The sequence below is a fragment of the Macaca nemestrina genome, chromosome 1 (assembly GCF_043159975.1).
Source record: "Macaca nemestrina isolate mMacNem1 chromosome 1, mMacNem.hap1, whole genome shotgun sequence".
NCBI lineage: Eukaryota > Metazoa > Chordata > Mammalia > Primates > Cercopithecidae > Macaca > Macaca nemestrina.
The window spans coordinates 204,748,156-204,769,966 of NC_092125.1; the positions used below are offsets into that span (position 1 = coordinate 204,748,156).

General features: G+C 47.5%; 1 protein-coding gene across 4 annotated transcripts in view; it reads left to right on the forward strand.

Annotated features, from left to right (window-relative positions):
* Window positions 1-2,401: 2,401 nt before the first annotated feature.
* The window catches only part of LOC105494580 (mitochondrial trans-2-enoyl-CoA reductase), a 43,464-nt gene continuing 24,054 nt past the window's right edge, over window positions 2,402-21,811 (forward strand). For 2 of the 4 annotated variants that reach the window (XM_011763122.3, XM_011763125.2), the window contains exons 1-3: window positions 2,402-2,613; window positions 16,836-16,933; window positions 17,385-17,516. In XM_011763122.3, coding sequence (XP_011761424.2) covers window positions 2,438-2,613; window positions 16,836-16,933; window positions 17,385-17,516 — 406 coding nt within the window. In that variant the 5' untranslated portion in view covers window positions 2,402-2,437. Of the gene's footprint in view, window positions 2,614-4,319; window positions 4,493-13,964; window positions 14,096-16,835; window positions 16,934-17,384; window positions 17,517-21,811 lie in introns of those variants that run through there. The other 2 variants (XM_071097290.1, XM_011763123.3) reach the window with 2 other exon arrangements.

Sequence of the window (21,811 nt, forward strand, 5' to 3'; positions counted from 1 at the left end):
CGGTGAGCCAAGATCATCCCACTGCACTCCAGCCTGGGCGACGAGAGTGAAACTCTTGTCTCAAAAATAAAAAATAAAAACCCACAAACTTCTATAATCCTTGAAAGAAGGAAATTCCTGGCCCAGAGTGACCAGCCCAAATCTAAGGAAAAGGAGATGGCACCACAGACAGTTCTAGGCCATGAGGAAATTCTATTACCTGCAATTCATGGAATATTTATGACACCTACCCTGTGCCAGGCTCATATCGGGTGCTGGTGTCATAGAGATAAACCAGACATGGCTCCACTCTTGCCTGGAGCAGGGAATAAATAAGAGACGATGTACTAAAGGCCATAACACAGCTCCAGAGAAAACACAAAGGCAGCAGCAGATGACCTAGGGAGTTGTGAAACATCAGAGAAATGACATCTGAACCTGGAGTTTTCGAGGCAGTGAAGAGCATTTCAGGCAGAAGGAGTGGCCTGAAAAAAGGCAGGAGACACACTGGGGAAGATGGGTATCAAATGCAGCTGGATCACAGGCTATGCACGGTCCAGCAGGAGAAGGTGAAGCTGGAAACACAGCGAGGGAGTCAGAGTGCAAAGAATCTTGAATGCAAGGCCAGGAAATTGGACTTGAACCCCTCAGTCAATAGTCCTCAAACTATGCCCCTGCGAGAACCCAGATGGCCTAGACTAAAAGTGAGGGCTGTCGGGATGCATAGGAGGCTACAGTCCAGCCCCAAGGAGAAGGACTTGCTGGATGATTCTTCAGGCTTCCTGACTGGGCTCCCCAGAAATTCAGAGGAGCCAGTTTGGTGAAGAAGAGAATGTCGACATCTCAATGTCACCTAGGGAGTCTTACAACAGAAGGTTATGTTGTACTTCCCAGCTCAAATAGGCCTATGTGTCACTGGGGAAAAGGATAAGCAGGACTGGTCATTGTGTGTGTGCCCATAAATGTGGGGCCAAGCCTTTCCCCCACAATGGGACACCAACTTTCTCTAATAATCAAAACAAGTACAGACATTTAGTGAGCACAAATTATGAGCCAGACCCTAGTCTGAGAGTTTTATGTGTGATATTTCTCATTTAATCACAATAACCCCCGATAATATTTATCAAATGCTTCCATGTGCCAAGCATTGTACGAAATGCTTCAAGTGGATAATATCTCACTTGACCCGCACAACTATCTTGAAACAGATAACTAGTATTCCTTCCATTTTAAAAATAAGGAAATGAAGACACAGAGGCCTGGTGACTTGTCAGAAATCAAATTACTGGAAAATGACAGAGCTAGGACACAAAGCCAGGTTTGTCCGAATCTAGCTCACAGCACTTTGCTGTGCTCTCTTCCTCAGAGGAAAGGCTTGGCGATGGCAAGCTTCAAGTCAATAAAATCCAGAGAAAGGAATTCTTCCTTATCCTTCAAAGCCCTGGCTCAGTATCTTAAAACCTGTTTCCTGGGACACCTGCATCAGAATATTCTTGGGAGCTTGTAAGGATGTAGATTCCTGGAACCCCCATCCGCAAGATTCTAATTCAGTAGGTCTAAGATGGGACCTCGGATTATTTTTATGCACACAGAAGATTTTGAATCACAGGGCTGGCTCCAACAGCACCTCCTCCATGAGCCCCCACTTCACCCCACTCCATCCCAGAGCACCTCTCTTCAGACTACAGCATTGCACTCTGGCATGAGCCACAGCTCATCTGGGGTTTTAGTAATGTTCATGTCTTCCCTACACCAAAAATAAGACTAGATCCTTCATGGGGCTACACCTTTTTACAAGCATTTTCCAGTGTTCCACTTAATCCCTTTCTACACTGTGAGCATTTTGAGAGGGGGCCCTTCTCCTTGTGATTCCCGTCTCATATCTGAACAGAGTTTTTTACAATGCGTTCAGAGTTTCACTTGCCCATGGTGGCCAAGCTAGGAAGTGGCAGGGCTAGGATTTGAACCTAAGTTTTCTAACTCCAAGCCCCGTATTCCTGCCTCCACAGCAGATTTCCTGTACTCTCCTCAGTGTAGGGAAGTAAGCTTTGCCTCCCTATGCCGTTACATGGTAGTGGAGATTAAATTAGATGATAGCTTAAAGAGCCTGGCTCGGTGAGCACTCAATATATTATGTGGAGAAGGGTAAACTGAGGCCAGGGAGAGTAAATGATTTCCTCCAAATCAAACACCAAACTGCAGGCTGTAGACACGGCTATGGGCCAGCCCCAGACTCTCCTTGTTGAGAGAGCAGCTTTGGCGGCCTCGCAAGCTCCGCACCCCCGGACACACACGCACTCTAGCGAGGCGCCACCACGTGGGCAGCGGAGGAAGGAAACGCCCTTCAAAGGGAGCGTTCGGGAGTGGTCACCCAGCGGGGCGGGGCGGGGCGCAGGCGCGCAGTCGCTGGAAGATGACGTAGCCGGGGGCGTCAGGCTCTGTGTTGGTTGGAGGCAGCATGTGGGTCTGCAGCACGCTGTGGCGGGTGCGAACCGCCGCCCGGCAGTGGCGGAGGCTGCTCCCAGCTTCTGGCTGTCACGGACCTGCCGCCTCCTCCTACTCTGCATCCGCCGAGCCTGCCCGGGTCCGGGCGCTTGTCTATGGGCACCACGGGGATCCGGCCAAGGTCGTCGAGTAAGAGACAGCGCCGAAACCGGGGAAGGGGACTGGGGTTTCTGGAGGGCTTTAAGACGAGCTGTCGACTGGGAAGAGAGGGACAGGGTCCGAGGAAGGGGGCAGAGAATAGCAAGACGAAGCCGAAGCCCAGGGCGCTTTGGGTAGCTCAGAAAGACCGTACTTGAAGGTAGCTAAAGACCCGAGAAGCATTATCAGGGTATGAATGGCTGATGTTTATTGATCGAGTATTGTGTCAGGCAATCGCTTGTTTAAATGAATGCTCTCATTTAATTGTCACAACAGTGTTTTGGGGTAGTTACTTGATTTATCCCCATTTTGCAGATGAAAACTGAGGCAGAAGAGGTAAAATCACTCGTCCAAGGTCACACAGCCAGTCAGCGGCAAAGTCAGAATTTAAACCTATGTCTGACTGACTGACCTGCCTGAGTTCTTACTCTTCTATTATGATTTTTTGGAAGAAGTTTTCAGAATACTTTTACGTCCATTTGGATCTTCACTTGTCAGTAAAGAGTAGGTCATAGACCATTGTTTCCAGAGGGCAGGGGACTTGCCCAGAGTGATATCGCTAATAAGTGATTGGAACGGGACTGGAATCCATGGCTTCTGATTCCAAACTCATGTGAGTTTCTCTCCACTCCACCGTATATGCATCTTGGCTTATAAAAAGAGCTGCTTTGGTGCCATACAGACCCAAGTATCTATGTTTGGTCAAATATAGGCTCAACCTCTTACTAGCTGTTTGGTCTTAGAGAAGTCACTCAACCTCACGTTACTTTTATGACTTTGTCTTCCTAAAATTCTGTTGGATCTTATTTCATGCTTTGTGCATGTGGTTAATAAAAACAGTATGTCAGTTGCCAGCCGTTATAAATCTGCACATAAATAGCCATTCAGAAGGGCTATCGGGCCACTGAAGTGGAGCTAAGGCAAAAGCACAGGTCTGAGAATCAGAATACTTGGGGTCAAATCCTTGTCCTAGCTTTGCACTTGGCAAGTTACTGAGGTTCTCTGAGCCTTGGTTTCATCATCTTTAAAAATGGAGACAGTACAGACAAAGTTCATAGTGGTAATCAGCTAAGATCTGTGCAGTGCTCTCCACCAAAAAACACCTGCATACTCTTGTGCAGTACCTTCTTTTTAACTCTTTGGTTCCCAGCAAATTGTTTGATTATTTTCCAAAGGATAGGCAAATGTGGCATTACTTTAATGGTTAAAATTCGGGCTAGAGCTGGTCACAGTGGCTCACACCTGTAATCCCAGCACTTAGGGAGGCTGAGGCGGGTGGATCACCTGAGGTCGGTGGATCACCTGAGATCACGAGTTCTAGACCAGCCTGGCCAACGTGGCGAAACCCCATCTCTACTAAAAATACAAAAAAATTAGCCAGGCTTGGTGGTGGGCGCCTGTAATCCCCGCTGCTCAGGAGGCTGAGGCAGGGGAATCACTTGAACCGCGGAGGCGGAGGTTGCAGTGAGCCGAGATTGCACCACTGCACTCCAGCCTGGGTGACAGAGCGAGACTCCATCTCAAAAAAAAAAAAAAAAAAAAATTCAAGCTAGATGTTTTGACAGGTTGTGAGGATAAGCCTCAGATAAATTCAAGGTCATGCAATCAGCCTAGCCACATCCAGCATTACAGAAATTGAAAAGAATGTCAAGAAGACACATCAGTCAGTAAACTCCAAATTGTATGTTGATCGCAGGTAATAAAGCACTGTGTCAGGGAAGACGTCTCACTAAGGACTGTGTTGTAAGGAACTGGTACAGCTCTGATGAACACTCCTCCATTTCCAGGAACGTACACCAAATGAGAACAACATAGTGTCTCTCCCACGGACTTGCAGTTTGTGTCTGCAGCAGGACCTGCTACAAAACAGGTGCTCCTAAAATGTTAGTTCAATCTAAATCTAAATTTCCGGAAAAAGTGTACCTGTTATTAAGTTCAGCTGTGGTGATGAGGAAGGCCTGGAAAAGTTCAGCTGAATGCAGTTGCCTCCTAATTGATTCCCTCCTCTTGGAGAGCCAAAGAAGCTGAAACAGACTGGTCTGTTTGCAGATGCCACTTGGGAAAAAAATAAATAAATAAAAAGACAGCTTCTATTATTTCCTTCTGTGGAACTTCAGTAATTTCCCTCTAGTTCAAAACTGATACTTCCGGCCAGGCGCGGTGGCTCATGCCTGTAATCCCTGCACTTTGGGAGGCTGACGTGGGCAGATCATGGCGAAACCCTGTCTCTACTGAAAATACAAAAATTAGCTGGGTACGGTGGTGCACGCCTGTAGTCCCAGCTACTCGGGAGACTGAGGCAGGAGAATTGCCTGAACCGGGAGGCAGAGGTTGCAGTGAGCCGAGATCGCACCATTGAACTTTAACCTGGATGACAGAGCAAGACTTCCTCTCCAAAAAAAAAAAGATACTTCCATAAAGCATTATATTCAACTTTGGCTTCACAGCACAGTCACCATTTGTAGTGCTTTTATTTTTTGTATTTGCCCACATAAAATATCAGACAGCTTTTATTTTTTATATATTTATTTATTTATTTTGAGATGAGAGCAAGCCATGTTGCCCAGGCTGGTCTTGAACTCATGGGCTCAAGGGATCCTCCTGCCTCAGCCTGCTGAGTAGCAGGGATTGCAGGTGTGTACCACCACACCCAGCTTGACCTGTAGTGCTTTTAGAAACTACCGTACATATTCCTAGGCCCCACTCCTGAGGTACTTAGTAGGTCTGTGCTGGCTTGGAGCATCTGTTTTTTTCAAAGCTCTCCAGGTGTCTCTGCTGCCCAGGCCAGGCTTGAGAACCACTGCCCTATGGATAGATTGTCAGACAAGCAGTAATTCTCTCCGTGCTCCAGAAGGGCAACTTTCCTTTCTGACCCAGATTCAGGTGGCTTTACTTGTTCTCATATGGACTGAAGCCAGAGACTGGGATTCTCTTTGTAGTCATGTCTTCGAGGTTTAGGGTAACCACACTGTCACAGAAAGAATCAGGTGTCCTTTACACATCCTGGTAACTAGGTGTCTGGGTCAGGTTACACCAGGTAGGGGTCATGGGACTACCTAGAGTCTGAACAGAGCATTCTTAGAGCTAGTGTGGTTTGTGATGCTTGCACTGTGGGCCACACCTCTGCAAGCAGGAGGGAAGGAATGAGGAACAGCCTGCTCAGGTCTGACTTCTCAAAAGGAGGCCTCCAGGTTTCTCCTGTTCTCACATCCCTGTTTTCATTCCTGTTTGCCTCCAAACATTGCTGCTGTTCTCTCCTAAGCCATTTTCCCCTGTTGCTTAATTTCTTTCCCTTTCTTCCAAAATGGGGTCCCCTAAATAAGTATTTGGGCCTTTTTTATTTAAAAGATTAAACTGCGGATCTAAGTAAAGACTGTGCAGAAGAATGACAAACATTCGAGAAATTTCAGAGTTCTCCATAGCCACTGTCCCTTGTGCAGAGTTCTAGATTCCCTATTAGATAGTTCCCAGAAACCCAGGGGCCATGGATGGTGGCTCATGCCTGTAATCCCAGAACTTTGGGAGGCTGAGGCGGGCAGATCACCAGAGGTCAGGAGTTCGAGACCAACATATCAAAACCCTGTCTCTACTAAAAATACAAAAATTAGCCGGGCACAGTGGTGCGTGCCTGTAATCCTAGCTACTTGGGAGACTGAGGCAGGAGAATCGCTTGAACCCAGGAGGCAGAGGTTGCAGTGAGCTGAGATAGCACCACTGCACTCCAGCCTTGGCGACACAGTGAGATTCTGTCTCAAAAAAAAAAAAAAAAATGATAGTTCCCAGAAACCCTTAGTTCTTCTCTTGCCTTCTTTTTTTCCTGAAAGTCCCCTCAGAACTTTACCATTCTCTGGATCTTCTGGTGAAACCAGCTTTCATTTATTGAAAAGCTGTATAGCAAGCATTGGGCTAAATGCCGCCTATATATAAATCACAACAATCCAGTTTGATTATCGTTACTTCCACTTTACAGATAATGAAATTGAAGCTCAAGTAGATTGAAAGGCACTTATCCAAGATCATACAGCTAGGATGCCCCTTCTTTATTAAAAGTCCTTGATATAGACATAGGCCTGAGGAAACAATGGCAGTCACCTCAAATTATTTTTTAAATAAACTTTAAAAAATATATTAAATAAAATATATAGATGGGGTTTCACCATGTTGCCCAAGATGATCTCAAACACCTGAGCTCAAGCGATCCTCTTGCCTCAACCTCCCAAGGTCTCAAATGATTTTTGAGAATGAGATGGACTATAAAATTGGGAAAAAGCTTAGAAGAGAAGGTGAAATTGTAGGTCATTCAGGTAACCCCAAGTTCCTATGCTATAGAAAGGGCAGCCCCAACCTTGGGAAACTTTAGAAATACCATTCTCTGTCTCTTCCCCTTTTCAGGATCCCGAGGCTTTTGTAAAACAGCATCCTGATCATCTTGGCTTTCTCACCTGCCTGCTGCTAGTACAAAAATGAAAATGAGCTAGAAAACCCGTGGACGTATACCCATTCTGTCTTTTTGTTTTTGTTTCTTTTTTGAGATAGAGTCTGGCTCTGTCCCCCAGGCTGGAGTGCAGTGGTGCGATCTTGGCTCACTGCAACCTCCACCTCCCAAGTTCAAGTGATTCTCCTGCCTCAGCCTCCTGAGTAGCTGGGATTACAGGTGCGTGCCACCATGCCCAGCTAATTTTTTTTATTTTTAATAGAGGCGGGGTTTCGCCATGTTGGCCAGGCTGGTGTTGAACTCCACCTCAGGTGATCTGCCCACCTCAGCCTCCCAAAGTGCTGGGATTACAGGTGTGAGCCACTGCGTCCAGCCTCCCCATTCTGTCTTAAGCCAGATAGACTTTGGAGGAGCAGGTGGTGGGGCCCCAGGCTATCCATTCTCACTATAGGGCACTGTTTACTCTCAGGAATTTCTTCTTTTTACAGTTAATGTAAAGCAAAACTGCAGGTGACTTGATTGTTAAACCCAAATTTTAGTACTTTGGGGGAAAAAAATCGCATTCTGGGTTTGGTGCTCTGTTTAGAGCCCTTTATTGTGGCCATGAATGGCGTGGAAACAGAACGCATGGATGTAGTAAGTTGGCCAGCATGTATTCTTTGAGAGTTTACTGAGTGCAAGCCACTGAGGGTACAGAGTTGAATCTGTTGTGGTCGTTACCCTCAGAGCCTCACAGCCTAGTCCAGGAGAAAGGCCACCATCGTCCAGTGGTGCAAATGCTGTGATGGGATATGTTCAGAGTGCTGTGGACACCCAGAAGAGGGGTGCCTAACCCCCTCGGGGTAGTCAGAGTGTTCTCTGAAGAGACAGGGTGTAAACTGAGTGCCCCAGAGATCCAGTGAGCAGGAAAGTGGAGAAACGTCCCAAGCAGAGGAACCTACATGTGCAAAGACCCCGAGGGAAGAGAAAACATGGTGTGTCTGATCGGTCCGTATTTGTTGACTGCCCACTGTGCACTCATATGTATGTGAGAAAGGTGTCTGCTGAAACCAGCTCAGAGGGGACTACCCTCAGATCACAGGGCTCAAGCCTAAGCAGATTCCACATTCTATAACTCGTACATTACCTTCCATCGGGCCTTCAGACTAGGCTGTGGAGTTTAGGGCCAAGCCATGCTACCCTGATTTTCTCATTGTTGCCGCTGAAGGTGAAAGCTGCAGGCACACCCCCAGGAATTACACAAAAGACTGGGGTTTTCCCTCCGTCCAGAGAGGCCGGGAGGAAAGCTGCCCCTCGGTGCCACTCCAAGTTGTCTCTTGCCCTCTCCTAGCAGCTCTCTGGGATGAACTGGCCTTTCCCACCCTGGGTGAGGTGGGAGGGGTCCTCATTTTAGAGAAGAAAAAGCAAAGATGATACGAGGTAAACCTGTGACTTGGGATGTTTCTTGCCTGTGTTCCAGTCCCACCTCTGCCACCAATTATGGCAGTAAGGAAATCACGTTAGTCTCCAATTATCTTCAGCTACTCCTTGATAAAATGAAGAATGACCAGGGTCAGCAGTGGTAAATACGGGTATGTGTGCTGTCCCCACGCAGACCTTCACAGTTCCTTTCTATAGACCTCAAAACGTACACTCGTCTTTATCACATTCTCCCCAGACAACGCTCTTCCTGCCAAGACAAGATGGGCCCTCAGCATCCTTCTCAGCATAACACTGCAGCCATGGAAATTATCATGAGACGTGAATCCTCTTTGCTCCAACAATTGTCCAGCTCTGACAATTCTATGAAAGTAGCGCAGGCCTTGACTGCCTGCTCACCAATGGTTGTTCCAGCAGCCTCCAGGGAGCAATGGTTTGACTTGAAATCTGGGATCCTGGGCACAAGATTTCACCAGGGACCCTCCCTTGGCCCTTGGTTGGTTACACAATCAATAGCCCTCCCAGCCTCCAGCCAGACAGGAGCTGCATGGTTGTGTTTTTACCTGTCAAAGAGATCCAAGCAGCTTGCAGGCAGGCAGGGACTGTGCAAGCTGAGTGACAGACACTGCAACTCCCTTGTAGTGGAGTGTCAGCAGATGTAAAATATCATGGGGCCCGCAGACTTTCTGGTCCTCTTAGTTTAGGGAAAGTAGGGGATTGAGAAGGTTTCTTTGCTAACTGGGTAGAAACTTCCAGAAGTTGCCCTAAGTTTCTGATTCCTTCGGTTCAAAATGATTGTGCTAAAGAGCCGAAAAATGAGTCCTGAATGGTGGGAGTCCTGGAAGCCGTAAGAGGTGCAGGGAGGTGTGGTTGTGTCCAGCACACCAAACCACGTGGAACAAAGGAGCTTTGCTCAGGTAAAGGAGCTCTCCCTGAGAGCCCAGGACTCCCTTATTTCCCAGGGAGCCAGGCCCTTACAAGCTGTGAGCTGAGGAACTTCATTCCTTCACAATTGCCTAGTTGTGCCCTGCTTATTAATTATTAGTCAAATCCAGGAACAATGTACCTAGCACACCAGGCATTTCACTGAATCACAGAAGGCAGCTTGGTGACCAGGGGACCGCAGACAGACTGGGGAGGACCACATGAGGGTCAGTTACATTCACTCAGTGCCCTGTGATGACACAAACATTCTTGGTTCTGTACTAAGTAGATGAGAAAGTCTCTGGCTAGTGACAATTTCTCCCTACCTGTTCTTCCTGCTCGAAATGATATTGACCGTTTGATGTGATTGAGTAAAAGATGAAAGATAAGTACAAATGATTGCTAATTAAATGTGGAACCCAGGAAGGATATCTCAGCAGAGCTAGCTAATGCCCACCTTACACAGCAAGTATAACTGTGCCAGTCTCCGGGGTACTGGCCTCTTTTCCCCCCTCTCAAAAGGCTCTTTCTTCTGCCTGCTTTTGTCTCCCTTGTACTTCGTATGGCATCACAGGTGTACAGCCTTGGCCTCAAAGGAGCCATTGTGACCTTATCCAGGCTGGGATCTGTTGATTGAGGACAGTGGCATCCCCTCAAGTTGCATGGCGCCATTACACTCACAGAGGGAGGACGCGAACGGTATGGGGGAAGCAATTTGAGATCTAGCCAGGCTGGGTTGGGTGCCTCATTTGTACTCCAAAACATAGCCACTGTTTCCTTTAGTGAGTTTTTTTTTTTTAAGAACGGGGAAGAAATTGCTGTCATTACACTAGAGGTTTAACTCTTGGAATTCAGACTTGGTCCCTGTTTTCCCTCCTGTCTCAGCAGAATGGTATCCTTGACGACGTGGTTAGCACTGTCTGCGGGAACAGCAGTGCGTGTGGTATTGATGGCATTCCCTGGGGCAGGCCAAGGCTGGCCTCCCTGGTGAGAGGCAGCTGGACCCCTTGACCCCCAGGCTTGCAGCAAGCGTGGGGCCAGCCCCCGCCACCATCCACCTGTGTTTGTAGCTTCAACTTAACTTCCCATCTCCTAGACCCTCACCCCTGCTTGGCCCTCTTCACTCTCCTTCCTCCCACTTCGGTGAATCTCAAATGACAGAGCTGCTGGGCTTCCCAGAAGACAAAGAAGAGAACCAGGGGCCCAGAGCATGGTTTCTCAAACTGCTGTTTGGGGCAGGCTGCGCTGTGAAAATATTGTAGTGTTCCCAGCCCGCGTTAAATCTGGAAAGCTCTGGATGACACAGGCCACATGGGTTTCTTTATTCGGGGACTTCTCAGAGCCTTTATGACTAACGTGTAGTCAGAATCTTAGAAAAGGGGCTTAGTAGGCAGCATTTCCCAAACCAATTGGATCCCAGGAAATACCTAACAGCCAGGCGTGGTGGCTCACGCCTGTAATCCCAGCACTTTGGGAGGCCGAGGCAGGTGGATCACGAGGTCAGGAGTTTGAGACCAGCCTGACCAACATGGTGAAACCCTGTCTCTACTAAAAATAAAAAATAAAAATAAAATTAGCTGAGCATGGTGGCATGCACCTGTAATCCCAGCTACTCAGGAGGCTGAGGCAGGAGAATTCCTTGAACCTGGGAGGCAGAGCTTGCAGTGAGCCGAGATTGCACCACACCACTCCAGTACGGGTGACAAAGCGAGACTCTGTCTCAAAAAAAAAAAAAAAGAAAAGGCCGGGTGCCATGGCTCACGCCTGTAATCCCAGCACTTTGGGAGGCCAAGGCAGGCAGATCACAAGGTCAGGAGATCGAGACCATCCTGGCTAACACAGTGAAACCCCGTCTCTACTAAAAATACAAAAAATTTAGCCAGGAGTGGCGGTTTGCTCCTGTAATCCCAGCTGCTGGGGAGGCTGAGGCAGGAGAATGGCATGAACCTGAGAGGCGGAGCTTGCAGTGAGCCGAGATCGCGCCACTACGCTCCAGCCTGGGTGACAGAGCAAGACTCTGTCTCAAAAAAAAAAAAGAAAAGAAAAAAGAAATACCTAACAGCATCTCCAAGGAAAATTCAGCACACACAGTGTAGTGAATGCTGGCGTAGTGTTCAACAGCCTGCATTTTGGAGTCTAGCTTAAGATCAAGACTCTTGAGCAAATTATTTCTCTGAGCCTCAGTTTCCTCTGCTTTAAATTTGGGTGATACCACCCTCCACATAGGCATTTTGAGGACTGAACGGCATCATGTATATAAAATGTTAAGCATACTTGGAGCTCAGTAAGCCATCGACATAAGTTGTCATTTCATTGTTGAGTGAAATCACCCAAAATAGGTTTTTCGACTCTCCTAGACTCCACCCACCCAGCCAACTCACAGTTCTATATGTCTAGCCCTGAGCACTGTCTGCTCTGTATCCATACTGCGGGTCACCTGTGTCCCCTCTCCAAATCTACTCTTCCTTCCTCCCTAGCTCAGCATTCAGTTGTCCAAGCCAAAGGCCTGGGAGCCATCAAAGACTTCCCTTCCCTCCCGCCACATGGAACCGGTCACCAAGTGACATTAGTGTGTTTATTTAAAAGATTTTACGTTACTGAATCCTTCTCTCCATTCTCATGGCTCTTATGCATATTACACCTGTTGCCTGGTCTACTCCTGGGTCAGATTCTTTGTCATTCCCTCCGGCAGGAAAACCTTTTGTCTTTTCTCCATCCACCCTGTAAATGCCTATTTAGCCTTCAAATTATGGTATCCTTTCTTCCAAAAACCCTTTTCGAATCTTCTGTTTTCTTCCTCCCACCAGGCTGGACACTGTCAGCCAACTTTAGCACCACAAGCCTCCTTCTGTTACAGCCCTTCTCCCAGTGTTTCCATGGATGCGTTCCCAGTCCATCAAGGCCCTGAGAAGGAGATTTGTTTTATTTATTTATTTTTTCCTGAGACAGGGTCTCCTGTTGCCAAGGCTAGAGTGCAGTGGTCATTCACAGGTGTGATGATGGTACATACTAGCCTTGAACTCCTGAGCACAAGCAACTCTCCTTCCTCAGCCTCCCAAGCAGCTGGGACTACAGATGCATGCTACCATGCCCACCTTTATTCATCATGAAGCCCCTTGGCACAGTATCTGGCACTTTCACTGTCAGTAAATATTTGTTGAATTACGTTTACTTGAATTTTCCAAAAAGTTGCTGTCTTCCTTTCAGTGACTCAGTGATTCTTTTCAGAGGTATAACCAGGGAATTGTTTCAAAGGTTTGCTTGGATATTCCCACAACTGATAACAGCTGCCATTTCTTCAGCATCTACTGTGTAGGTACTACCATAAATGCTTTACATACATTAACTCATGTAATCCTGTGAACTGAGTTCTCGTGTTATCCCATTTTACAAGGGAATATTCTGAGGTTTATCTAGCTGATAAATGACCAAGGTAGGATTCAAACCCAGGGCTGCCTGCTTCACTCCAGATCCGTGCTCTACCCATCATCTGTGAACTGAGATCTACCTGTATTCTCATCTTGACCACAGGCATCTAGATTTTTAAGAAGTGTAGTCTCGCTGCACATGTGATGTATATGCCTAGACTGAATGCCCTTAAGGATAATCTCCATCTTTATTTGAGCCCATCTTTCAGGAGTATTTTCATAAACAGCCTAGAAGGAGGAAGAGCAAGTACAAACAGCTAAGACCCTTTGGTTTGGGCCCTGCCCCTGATTTCCTTAATGACTGGCACTTTTTTTCTTTTGAAACGGAGTCTCACTTTGTCGCTCAGGTTGGAGTACAGTGGCGTGATCTCCACTTGTTTCAACCTCTGCCTCCCAGGTTCAAGCAGTTCTCCTGCCTCAGCCTCCCAAGTAGCTGGAACTATAGGAACACACCACCACGCCCGGCTAATTTTTGTATTTTTTTTTTTTTAGTAGAGATGGGGTTTCGCCATATTGGCCCCACTGGTCTCCAACTCCTGACCTCAATTAATCCACCCACCTCGGCCTCCCAAAATGCTGAGATTACAGGCGTGAGCCACCACGCCTGGCCATGACTGGCACTTATGCCACATTTTCTCACTAGTGAGAAATTTATTCAACAGTGTGTTGAGACTAAAAGTTCTCTGCCCTCTGGGAGCTCACAGTCTAACAAGGAGACAGCACATACACATACATTCTGGCTAACAAAACTAGGTGATAAGTAAAAAGAGCTCTGAACTCAGAGTCTGAAAGACCTGAATCCAAGTCTGCATTTGCATCTGCGGTTCCAAAATCCTGAAAGCTCTGGAAACTGACAGTTTTTTTCTATAACTTATTTGAAGGAAACCTGATCTAACATGAGGTTTTTATGTGGTCTTTATTCATCTCACTTGGCATGAGTATTCCTACATTTTGCTGCAGAAACATTCATGTGTCTGATCACAGGGTGCTGCAGCAGCCCCCAGTGGGTATGTAGATAACACATGGCCCCAAGAGTTTCAGAAAAGGGATTGTGAACCTATGTCTTCTCCTGATCAATTGACAAAAATGTATGAAATGGCTTCACAAACTAAACATTAGTAAACTCATATGAGATAGTCATAAATAGCATGATGTATAATTCTGTACAATGGGAGCACCGAGCAAGTGATTTTTTTTTTTTTTCTGGACTAGGAGGAGGGTTGAAAGATATCTTAAGGGAAGTAAACTTTGAACTGGGCCTTGAAGGGTGAGTTGAATTCCTCACTTCATAGAGAAACATTCTGGGCTGTAGGAAGAACGTATAGAAAATGTGTAGAAAAAATGTCTTTAAACAGCTTGAGCACATGAACTTTGTCAGCTTACAGAAAACCTCTGATGATCTGTGAAAATGGAGGAGAGAAGCGCTGTGGATAATATAAAGGGGCAGCTAGTCCAAACTCCATTTGCTCTGGGCAGGATTTTTCTTTTGAATGCAGACTTAATACACACATTGAGAGTGAAACATCACTATCTGGGCTGATGCCTCCTTGCTTCGCGCCCACCTGTTAGCGCTCCCTCCCTCTCCCCATAAGGCAACTACAGCCGGTCCAGCCTGTGCTCATTTCACTGCCCTCTGCTTGGTGTGGGGTCAGCACCTTACCTGCTGGCTTCTCTAGATCACACTGCCAGGTTCAAATCAGGTCAGCCACTTGCTACTTTGTAGTGGCCGTGAGCAAGTTATTTACCTCTTAGAGCCTTTGTTCCTCAGCTGTAAAAGCAGAACAATAGTATGAGAGCTATTGTAATAGGAGAGCTGGCAGGTAAAGCACTTAGCAGTGTGCCTGACTGGTAAGCACTGAATAAACAGTAGTTATTACTATTGCAAGGACTCCCCATCCTCCAGCTATGTGTAAATACATACATTCCTTAATTGAGTAGCTGGGACTACAGGCACACACCACTACACCTGGCTAATTTTTGTATTTTTAGTAGAGATGGGGTTTCACTAGGTTGACCAGGCTGGTCTCGACCTCCTGACCTCGTGATGCATCCACCTCAGCCTCCCAAAGTGCTGGGATTACAGGCGTGAGCCCCCACGCCCACCTATTATTAAACATTTCTAGAAAATCACACTTTTACCACAAGATCAAACCTGCGGCGTAATTAAAAGGTCAGATTTCTGCAGGAAGTAGGTGGAATTACATCAGCTTAGTTTGGTGATACTGTTGCCTAATGCTAAGAACCTCTTGTTGGCAGTTTTATGTGTCTTGGGTAAGTAAAAATGAATTATTACTTAATAAATGCATTTGGGCAGAGAGAAACATTGCAAACATGAAATCTTAGGGGTGTGGAGAAAGAAAGCAAGCAGTCACTGGTGATTAAAAAGTCACAGGCCCCTTGGGTCTAGTACACTGACCAGTACTATCTGGTTGGCAGATCTCCTTTTTTAAAAAACTTTTTTGAAATAACAAAAGTAACACATGTACATTGCAACTTGGCCTCCCTCAAAAGCTTTCTTGCAGGTTTTGCCCATTAAGCAAAGTTTCAGTGGGATAAAGATGTTGCCACCGTGGTGTCCAAGACCCACCACAAGCAGAGGGACTTACCACTGACAACATGGAAGAGGCTCCCAGAGGGGATCAGGTTCAAACCACTACTGCAACTCTGTTTTACAAATGGAGAAACAGAGGCCTAGAGCAGAGAAGAAACTTGCCCATGGTGACCCAGGCATCCTGTGGTTGAGCTTTACGCCCAGGACCCTCAGCCCTCCACCCAGGGTCCTTTCTGCCAGACAAGAATCCTCCTCCAGAAGGGACATCACTCAGAGTGAATCACGGCCACCCATAGAGGTCTTTGTGAACTACATAGACCATCTCCCCATTACCCCCACACTCCACAACTAACAGAAATATCTCCTCTCCCCTGTATGTTACGACCAAGAATAAAATCAAACAGGTGGAGGACATGTCAGCTAGCCTGGGATTTCCCAGGTATGTCTGTTGGTAAGAACTACTTGGGGTGCCCTCATCTGGAGATTCTGGCTCAGTAATTCAGAGGTAGGCCTGATGATTTATATCCATGAGCATACCAGGTAATTCTTATAACCAAGCGAGTTTTGGGAAACACAGGGCTCATCTAGGCCAGCAGAGGTTTCCTGTCCCAGAGAGGGCAGTGGGGTTGAAAGGCCAGGTGCAGTGGCTCACACCTGTAATCCCAACACTTTAGGAGGCCGAGGAAGGCGGATCACAAGGTCAGGAGTTCACGACCAGCCTGGCCAACATAGTGAAACCCCATCTACTAAAAATTAAAAAAAAAAAAAAATTAGCTGGGCGTGGTGGCAAGCACCTACAGTCCCAGCTTCTTGGGAGGCTGAGGCAGGAGAATCACTTGAACCCGGGAGGCAGAGGTTGCAGTGAGCCGAGATTGCGCCATTGTACTCCAGCCTGGGTGACACAGTGAGACTCTGTCTTTAACAAAAAGAAAAAAAGAAAAACACTGTAGATTTTCCACTTGTGGTTAATGAGAGTCAACCTGTATCCTATGTTGATTTCTTTTTTTTTTTTTTGAGACAAAGTTTTGCTTTGTCACCCAGGATGGATGGCACAATCTCACCTCACTACAATCTCTGCCTCCCACATTCAAGCAATTATTCTGCCTCAACCGCCCGAGTAGCTGAGATTACAGGCACCCACCACCATGCCCGGCTAATTTTTTTATTTTAGTAGAGACAGGTTTTCGCCATGTTGGCCAGGCTGGTCTTGAACTCCTGACCTCAGGTGATCCGCCTGTCTCAGCCTTCCAAAGTGCTGGGATTACAGGCATAAGCCACCACGCCCAGCCTTCTGTACTGATTTCTTATGGTACCTCTCTTTTATAACAGAACTATAATTCCTGGGCACACATGGCAGCTCAGAAATGTTGCCTGACCTACTTTGGGGAGATGATTTGAGCGAAACACCCAATCTAGCCTGGATGACATGAACATCTCCGTTTGGCTTTGTGCTTAGACTCAAGAACCTGGAGCTAGCTGCTGTGGGAGGATCAGATGTCCATGTGAAGATACTGGCGGCCCCTATCAATCCATCTGACATAAATATGATCCAAGGTAACCTTGGTTTCTGTGGCTTATGTTAATTGGCTTTTTTGTTCAGCTGCCACCTCGTTTTCATTCCTCCTCAGGTGTGGGTGTGAAATGCCTGTGATTAGCAGCAGCTGTTCTCCAGATGAGCCGTCTACAGGCTGTGTCAGCCCTGTCTGGCCTCCCTTTTCTGGCATGTGAGGATTTTTGAGAAGATTGCAGTGGGGAGTAAACTAAACCTTGTGAAGTGCCTACGACATGCTGGTTTTATTTCGTATGTTATCTGATCTTCATAATAACCATGAACACTAAAGAATATAGTCCCCCTATACAGACAAGTAAGCTAAGGCTCAGAGGTTGGTTAGGCAGACAGTCCAAAGCAGAGCCCAGATCAGGCCTAGGATAGCATGTACTCAAGTCCATGCTCTTTCACTGCCCAAACATCACTGGTTGACCCTTTAATGCTCTTCTTCCTCAGGAAACTATGGCCTCCTTCCCGAACTGCCAGCTGTTGGAGGGAACGAAGGTGTTGCACAGGTAGTAGCAGTGGGCAGCAATGTGACCGGGCTGAAGCCAGGAGACTGGGTGATTCCAGCAAATGCTGGTTTGGGTGAGTTTCTCCAGGTGTCAGCTGCCTTTTCGTTCTTCCAGATCCTATTTCACCCTCTCTGTAGACGTCCACTGATTGGCTCAGTGTACCTGGGTAATGCAGGGTTTTTTGTTGTTGTTGTTGTTTATTTATTTATTGAGACAGAGTTTTGCTCTTATTGCCCAGGCTGGAGTGCAATGGTGCGATCTCGGCTCACCACAGCCTCCGCCTCCCGGGTTCAAGTGATTCTCCTGCCTCAGCCTCCCAAGTGGCTGGGATTACAGGCGCCCACCACCACACCCAGCTAATTTTTGTATTTTTAGTAGAGATGGGGTTTCACCATGTTGGCCGGGCTGGGTCTCAAACTCCTGACCTCAGGGATCCATCCGCCTCGGCCTCCCAAAATGCTGGGATTATAGGCGTGAGCCACCACACTTGGCCTTGTTTTATTTTATTTTTTTTGAGACAGAGTCTCACTTTGTCACCCATGCTGGCATGCAGTGGGACGTTCTCGGCTCACTGCAACCTCTGCCTCCCAGGTTCAAGCGATTCTCCTGCCGTGGCCGCCTGAGTAGCTGGCATTACAGTTGCCCACCACCACGCCCGACAAATTTTTGTATTTTTGGTAGGGAGGGGTTTTTATAATGTTGACCAGGCTGGTCTCGAACTCCTGACCTCAGGTGACCCACCACCTCAGCCTCCCAAAGTGCTGGGATTACAGGCATGAGCCACTGTGCCCAGCCTGAATTTTGTTTATACATGGAGATGAGCCAAAAGGCATTTCATGTAGAGGACGTAAAATGAGCAGAGACACAAAGGTGAGATTGGGAAATGGTGGAAAATCCACTGTAGCCTCAGCAGAGGGTTTGCACATAGTAGAGGATTGCACGAGTGAGAAAGAAGGCCAGAAAGGCAGGTTCAATCACTTGAGCCCAGGAGTTCCAGGCTACGGTGGGCTATGATTGCACCATTGCACTCCAGCATGGGCAACAGAGTGAGACCCTGTCTCTATTTTTTTAAAAAGGTAGCTTGGGTCCACATGGGGTAAGGCCCTTCCCAAGCCAAGGTAATGAGCAGGATTTTCTTTGATATATTATAAGGAGTCATAGGTGAGTTTTATTTTTTAGCACTTAACAGTTTTCAAGGCACATCTGTTATACACATCGATCCTCACAGCAGCTACAAGAGGGAAGCAGGACATGTATTATCCACCCATCGGACACAAACTGAAGCTTGAGAAGTAAAGCCCTGGCCCAAACTCAAACAGCAAAATGACAGTGCTCACTGGATTCTTTCTCCTGGGTTCCCACTACACACCAGTGTTATGATCTTCTGGGTTGTAACTTACAGCAACCCAGCTCAAACTTGCTGTAAAAAAAGAAGTTGGAGCTGGGCATGGTGGCTCACGCCTGTAATCCCAGCACTTTGGGAGGCCAAGGTGGGTGGATCACCTGAGGTCAGGAGTTCGAGACTAGCCTGGCCAACATGGTGAAACCCCATCTCTAATAAAAATACAAAAAATTAGCCAGGTGTGGTGGCACGCGTCTGTAGTCCTGGCTACTCGGGAGACTGAGGCAGGAGAATCTCTTAAACTCAGTAGGCGGAGGCTGCCGTGAGCCGAGATCACGCTACTGCACTCCAGCCTGGGCAACAGAGCGAGACTCCATCTCCAAAAAAAAAAAAAATAAGTTAAGGGCAGGTGCAGTGGCTCATGCCTGTAATCCCAGCACTTTGGGAGACTGGGGCGGGCAGATCACCTGAGGTCAGGAGTTCAAGACCAGCCTGGCCAACATGGTAAAACCCCATCTCTACTAAAAATACAAAAATTGGCCAGGCGCGGTGGCTCAAGCCTGTAATCCCAGCACTTTGGGAGGCCAAGACGGGTGGATCACGAGGTCAGGAGATCGAGACCATCCTGGCTAACACAGTGAAACCCCGTCTCTACTAAAAAATACAAAAAAACTAGCCGGGCGAGGTGGTGGGCGCCTGTAGTCCCAGCTACTCGGGAGGCTGAGGCAGGAGAATGGCCTGAACCCGGGAGGCGGAGCTTGCAGTGAGCTGAGATCCGGCCACTGCACTCCAGCCTGGGCGACAGAGCGAGACTCCGTCTCAAAAAAAAAAAAAAAAAAAAATACAAAAATTAACCAGACATGGTGGCATGCCTGTAGTCCCAGCTACTCGGGAAGCTGAGACAGGGGAATCACTTGATCCCAGGAAGCGGAGGTTACAGTGAGCCGAGATCGTGCCACTGCACTCCAACCTGGGCGACAGAGTGAGATTCCATCTCAAAAAAAAAAAAAAAAAAAAAGTTAATTGATCTGTGGAACTGGGAAGTGTAACAGGTTGAAAGCTTTGGGTTCAGCTGGATCTAAGAGCCCCAGTACTATCAGAGTTGTGTCTCTCACTTGTTCTCAGATGGGCTATCCCTACATATTGATATAATCAAACCAGCAAATACTTATTGGCCACTCTCTTTGTGCCAGGCACTACTCTAAGCACTTCATGTATATTAACTCAATTGTTCCCACAACATGAGGTGGTTATTTCCTTCCCATTTTGCAGGCAATACAACACTAAATGCAATGGAAAACCGTAAACTATTGAGCAGTTTGTCCAAGGTCACCCAGCCAGAAGTGATGGAGTTAGAATTCAGATCCACTCTGATACACCCCTCTCGTAGATGGCCAGCAGCAGCCTGAGGTTCATATCACCCTAAAAACAAACAAATGAGCACATCCTCCACAATCATGTCCAGCACATCCCCCAGAAGGGCCCTGAATGGGCCTTGCCCATCCCGGAACCAGTCCCCTGGGGTGGGGTAGGGCCACTCCGGTTGCTCTGATTGAGTCTGTCACCTTCCTCCATGGTACAGAAGGTGGGGCCTTGTGGTTGACAGCCCCAGAGATTAGGAAGGAGCACTTGTAGAAAGAAAAAAAAATACTAGGGGGGAAAAAAAACAGTAATAGGAGTCTACTACAAGCTCTTCTCTAAGATCATGGAGGCTGCCAAGAATGGCTGCACCATCTCCTACACCCACCTGGCGGTGAAGGAACTCAGCCATTTGAGCAAATTGAGAGCTGCGAGGATTCACTGGATCCTGATGCCAGTGCTTCGGGCCAGCCCCTGTGCTGAGTGAAGGTCCTATCAAGGTGAGCAGACAGTTCCTGCCCTCAGAGTGCTCTTGGCTGGCAGTAGGAGGCCCAGGAATGGAAACACAACACTTAATACAATACAGTATTACAAGCACTATAATCACAGGATTGACACAAAGACAAGAGTCCTCTATCTTGGAAAGCCTTAAAAAAGGCTTCCTGGAGAAGTGATGCTTGAACTCAGTCTGGAAGAGCTGCTGGAAGTGCAGCCAGTGGGCTAGGTGAGGAGGGGCTTCCCAGGCAGGGAGTGCAGCATGTGTGAACGTAAGTGATAAGAGAAGGCACAGCACTGGTGGGGAGCTGCAGGTAGCTCAGGATGGCTGGCTCATGGGTGGGAGTGGAAGAGAAGTGAGGTGGAGCTGGAAAGGTGGGCTGGAGCTGGGTCCTGGTGGGCCGGCATCCACAGTGCAAGGGGTACCAACGGAGAGTTAAGTAGAGGAATGATTTGTTAGGATTTGTGCAATGCAGAGAATGGTCTGCAAACCATTGGTCTGGAAAGGCAGAGGGTGGAGGCAGAAAGCCTGTGAGGAGGTGGGCAAACAAGTCAGGCTTCAGATGATGAAGGGTGAGGGTCTGAATAAGACAGGGCCGTAGGGCTGGAGAAGAGGGTGTGGAGTCAAGAGCTAAAGTAACAAGATTTGGCAATACTTTCAGTTTGGAAATGAGAATAAAGGACGTCTGCCAGGTGTCTGGGTAATTGTACGTGTGGTGGTGGGGGTACCCAGAACAGGGATTCTTCCCTGGAGAAAAGGTGATTCTTTTTTTGTCTTGTTTTTCTTTTGAGACAGAGTCTCTCTCTGTTGCTCAGCTTACTGCAACCTACACCTCCTGGGTTCAAGCAATTCTCCTGCCTCAGCCTCCCGAGTACCTGGGACTACAGGCGCCCACCACCACGCCCAGCTAATTTTTGTACTTTTTTTTTTTTTTTTTTTTTTTTGAGACGGAGTCTAGCTCTGTTGCCCAGGCTGGAGTGCAGTGGCCGGATCTCAGCTCACTGCAAGCCCCGCCTCCTGGGTTCACGCCATTCTCCTGCCTCAGCCTCCCGAGTAGCTGGGAGTACAGGCGCCCGCCACCTCGCCCGGCTAATTTTTTTTGTATTTTAGTAGAGACGGGGTTTCACCGTGTTAGCCAGGATGGTCTCGATCTCCTGAACTCGTGATCCGC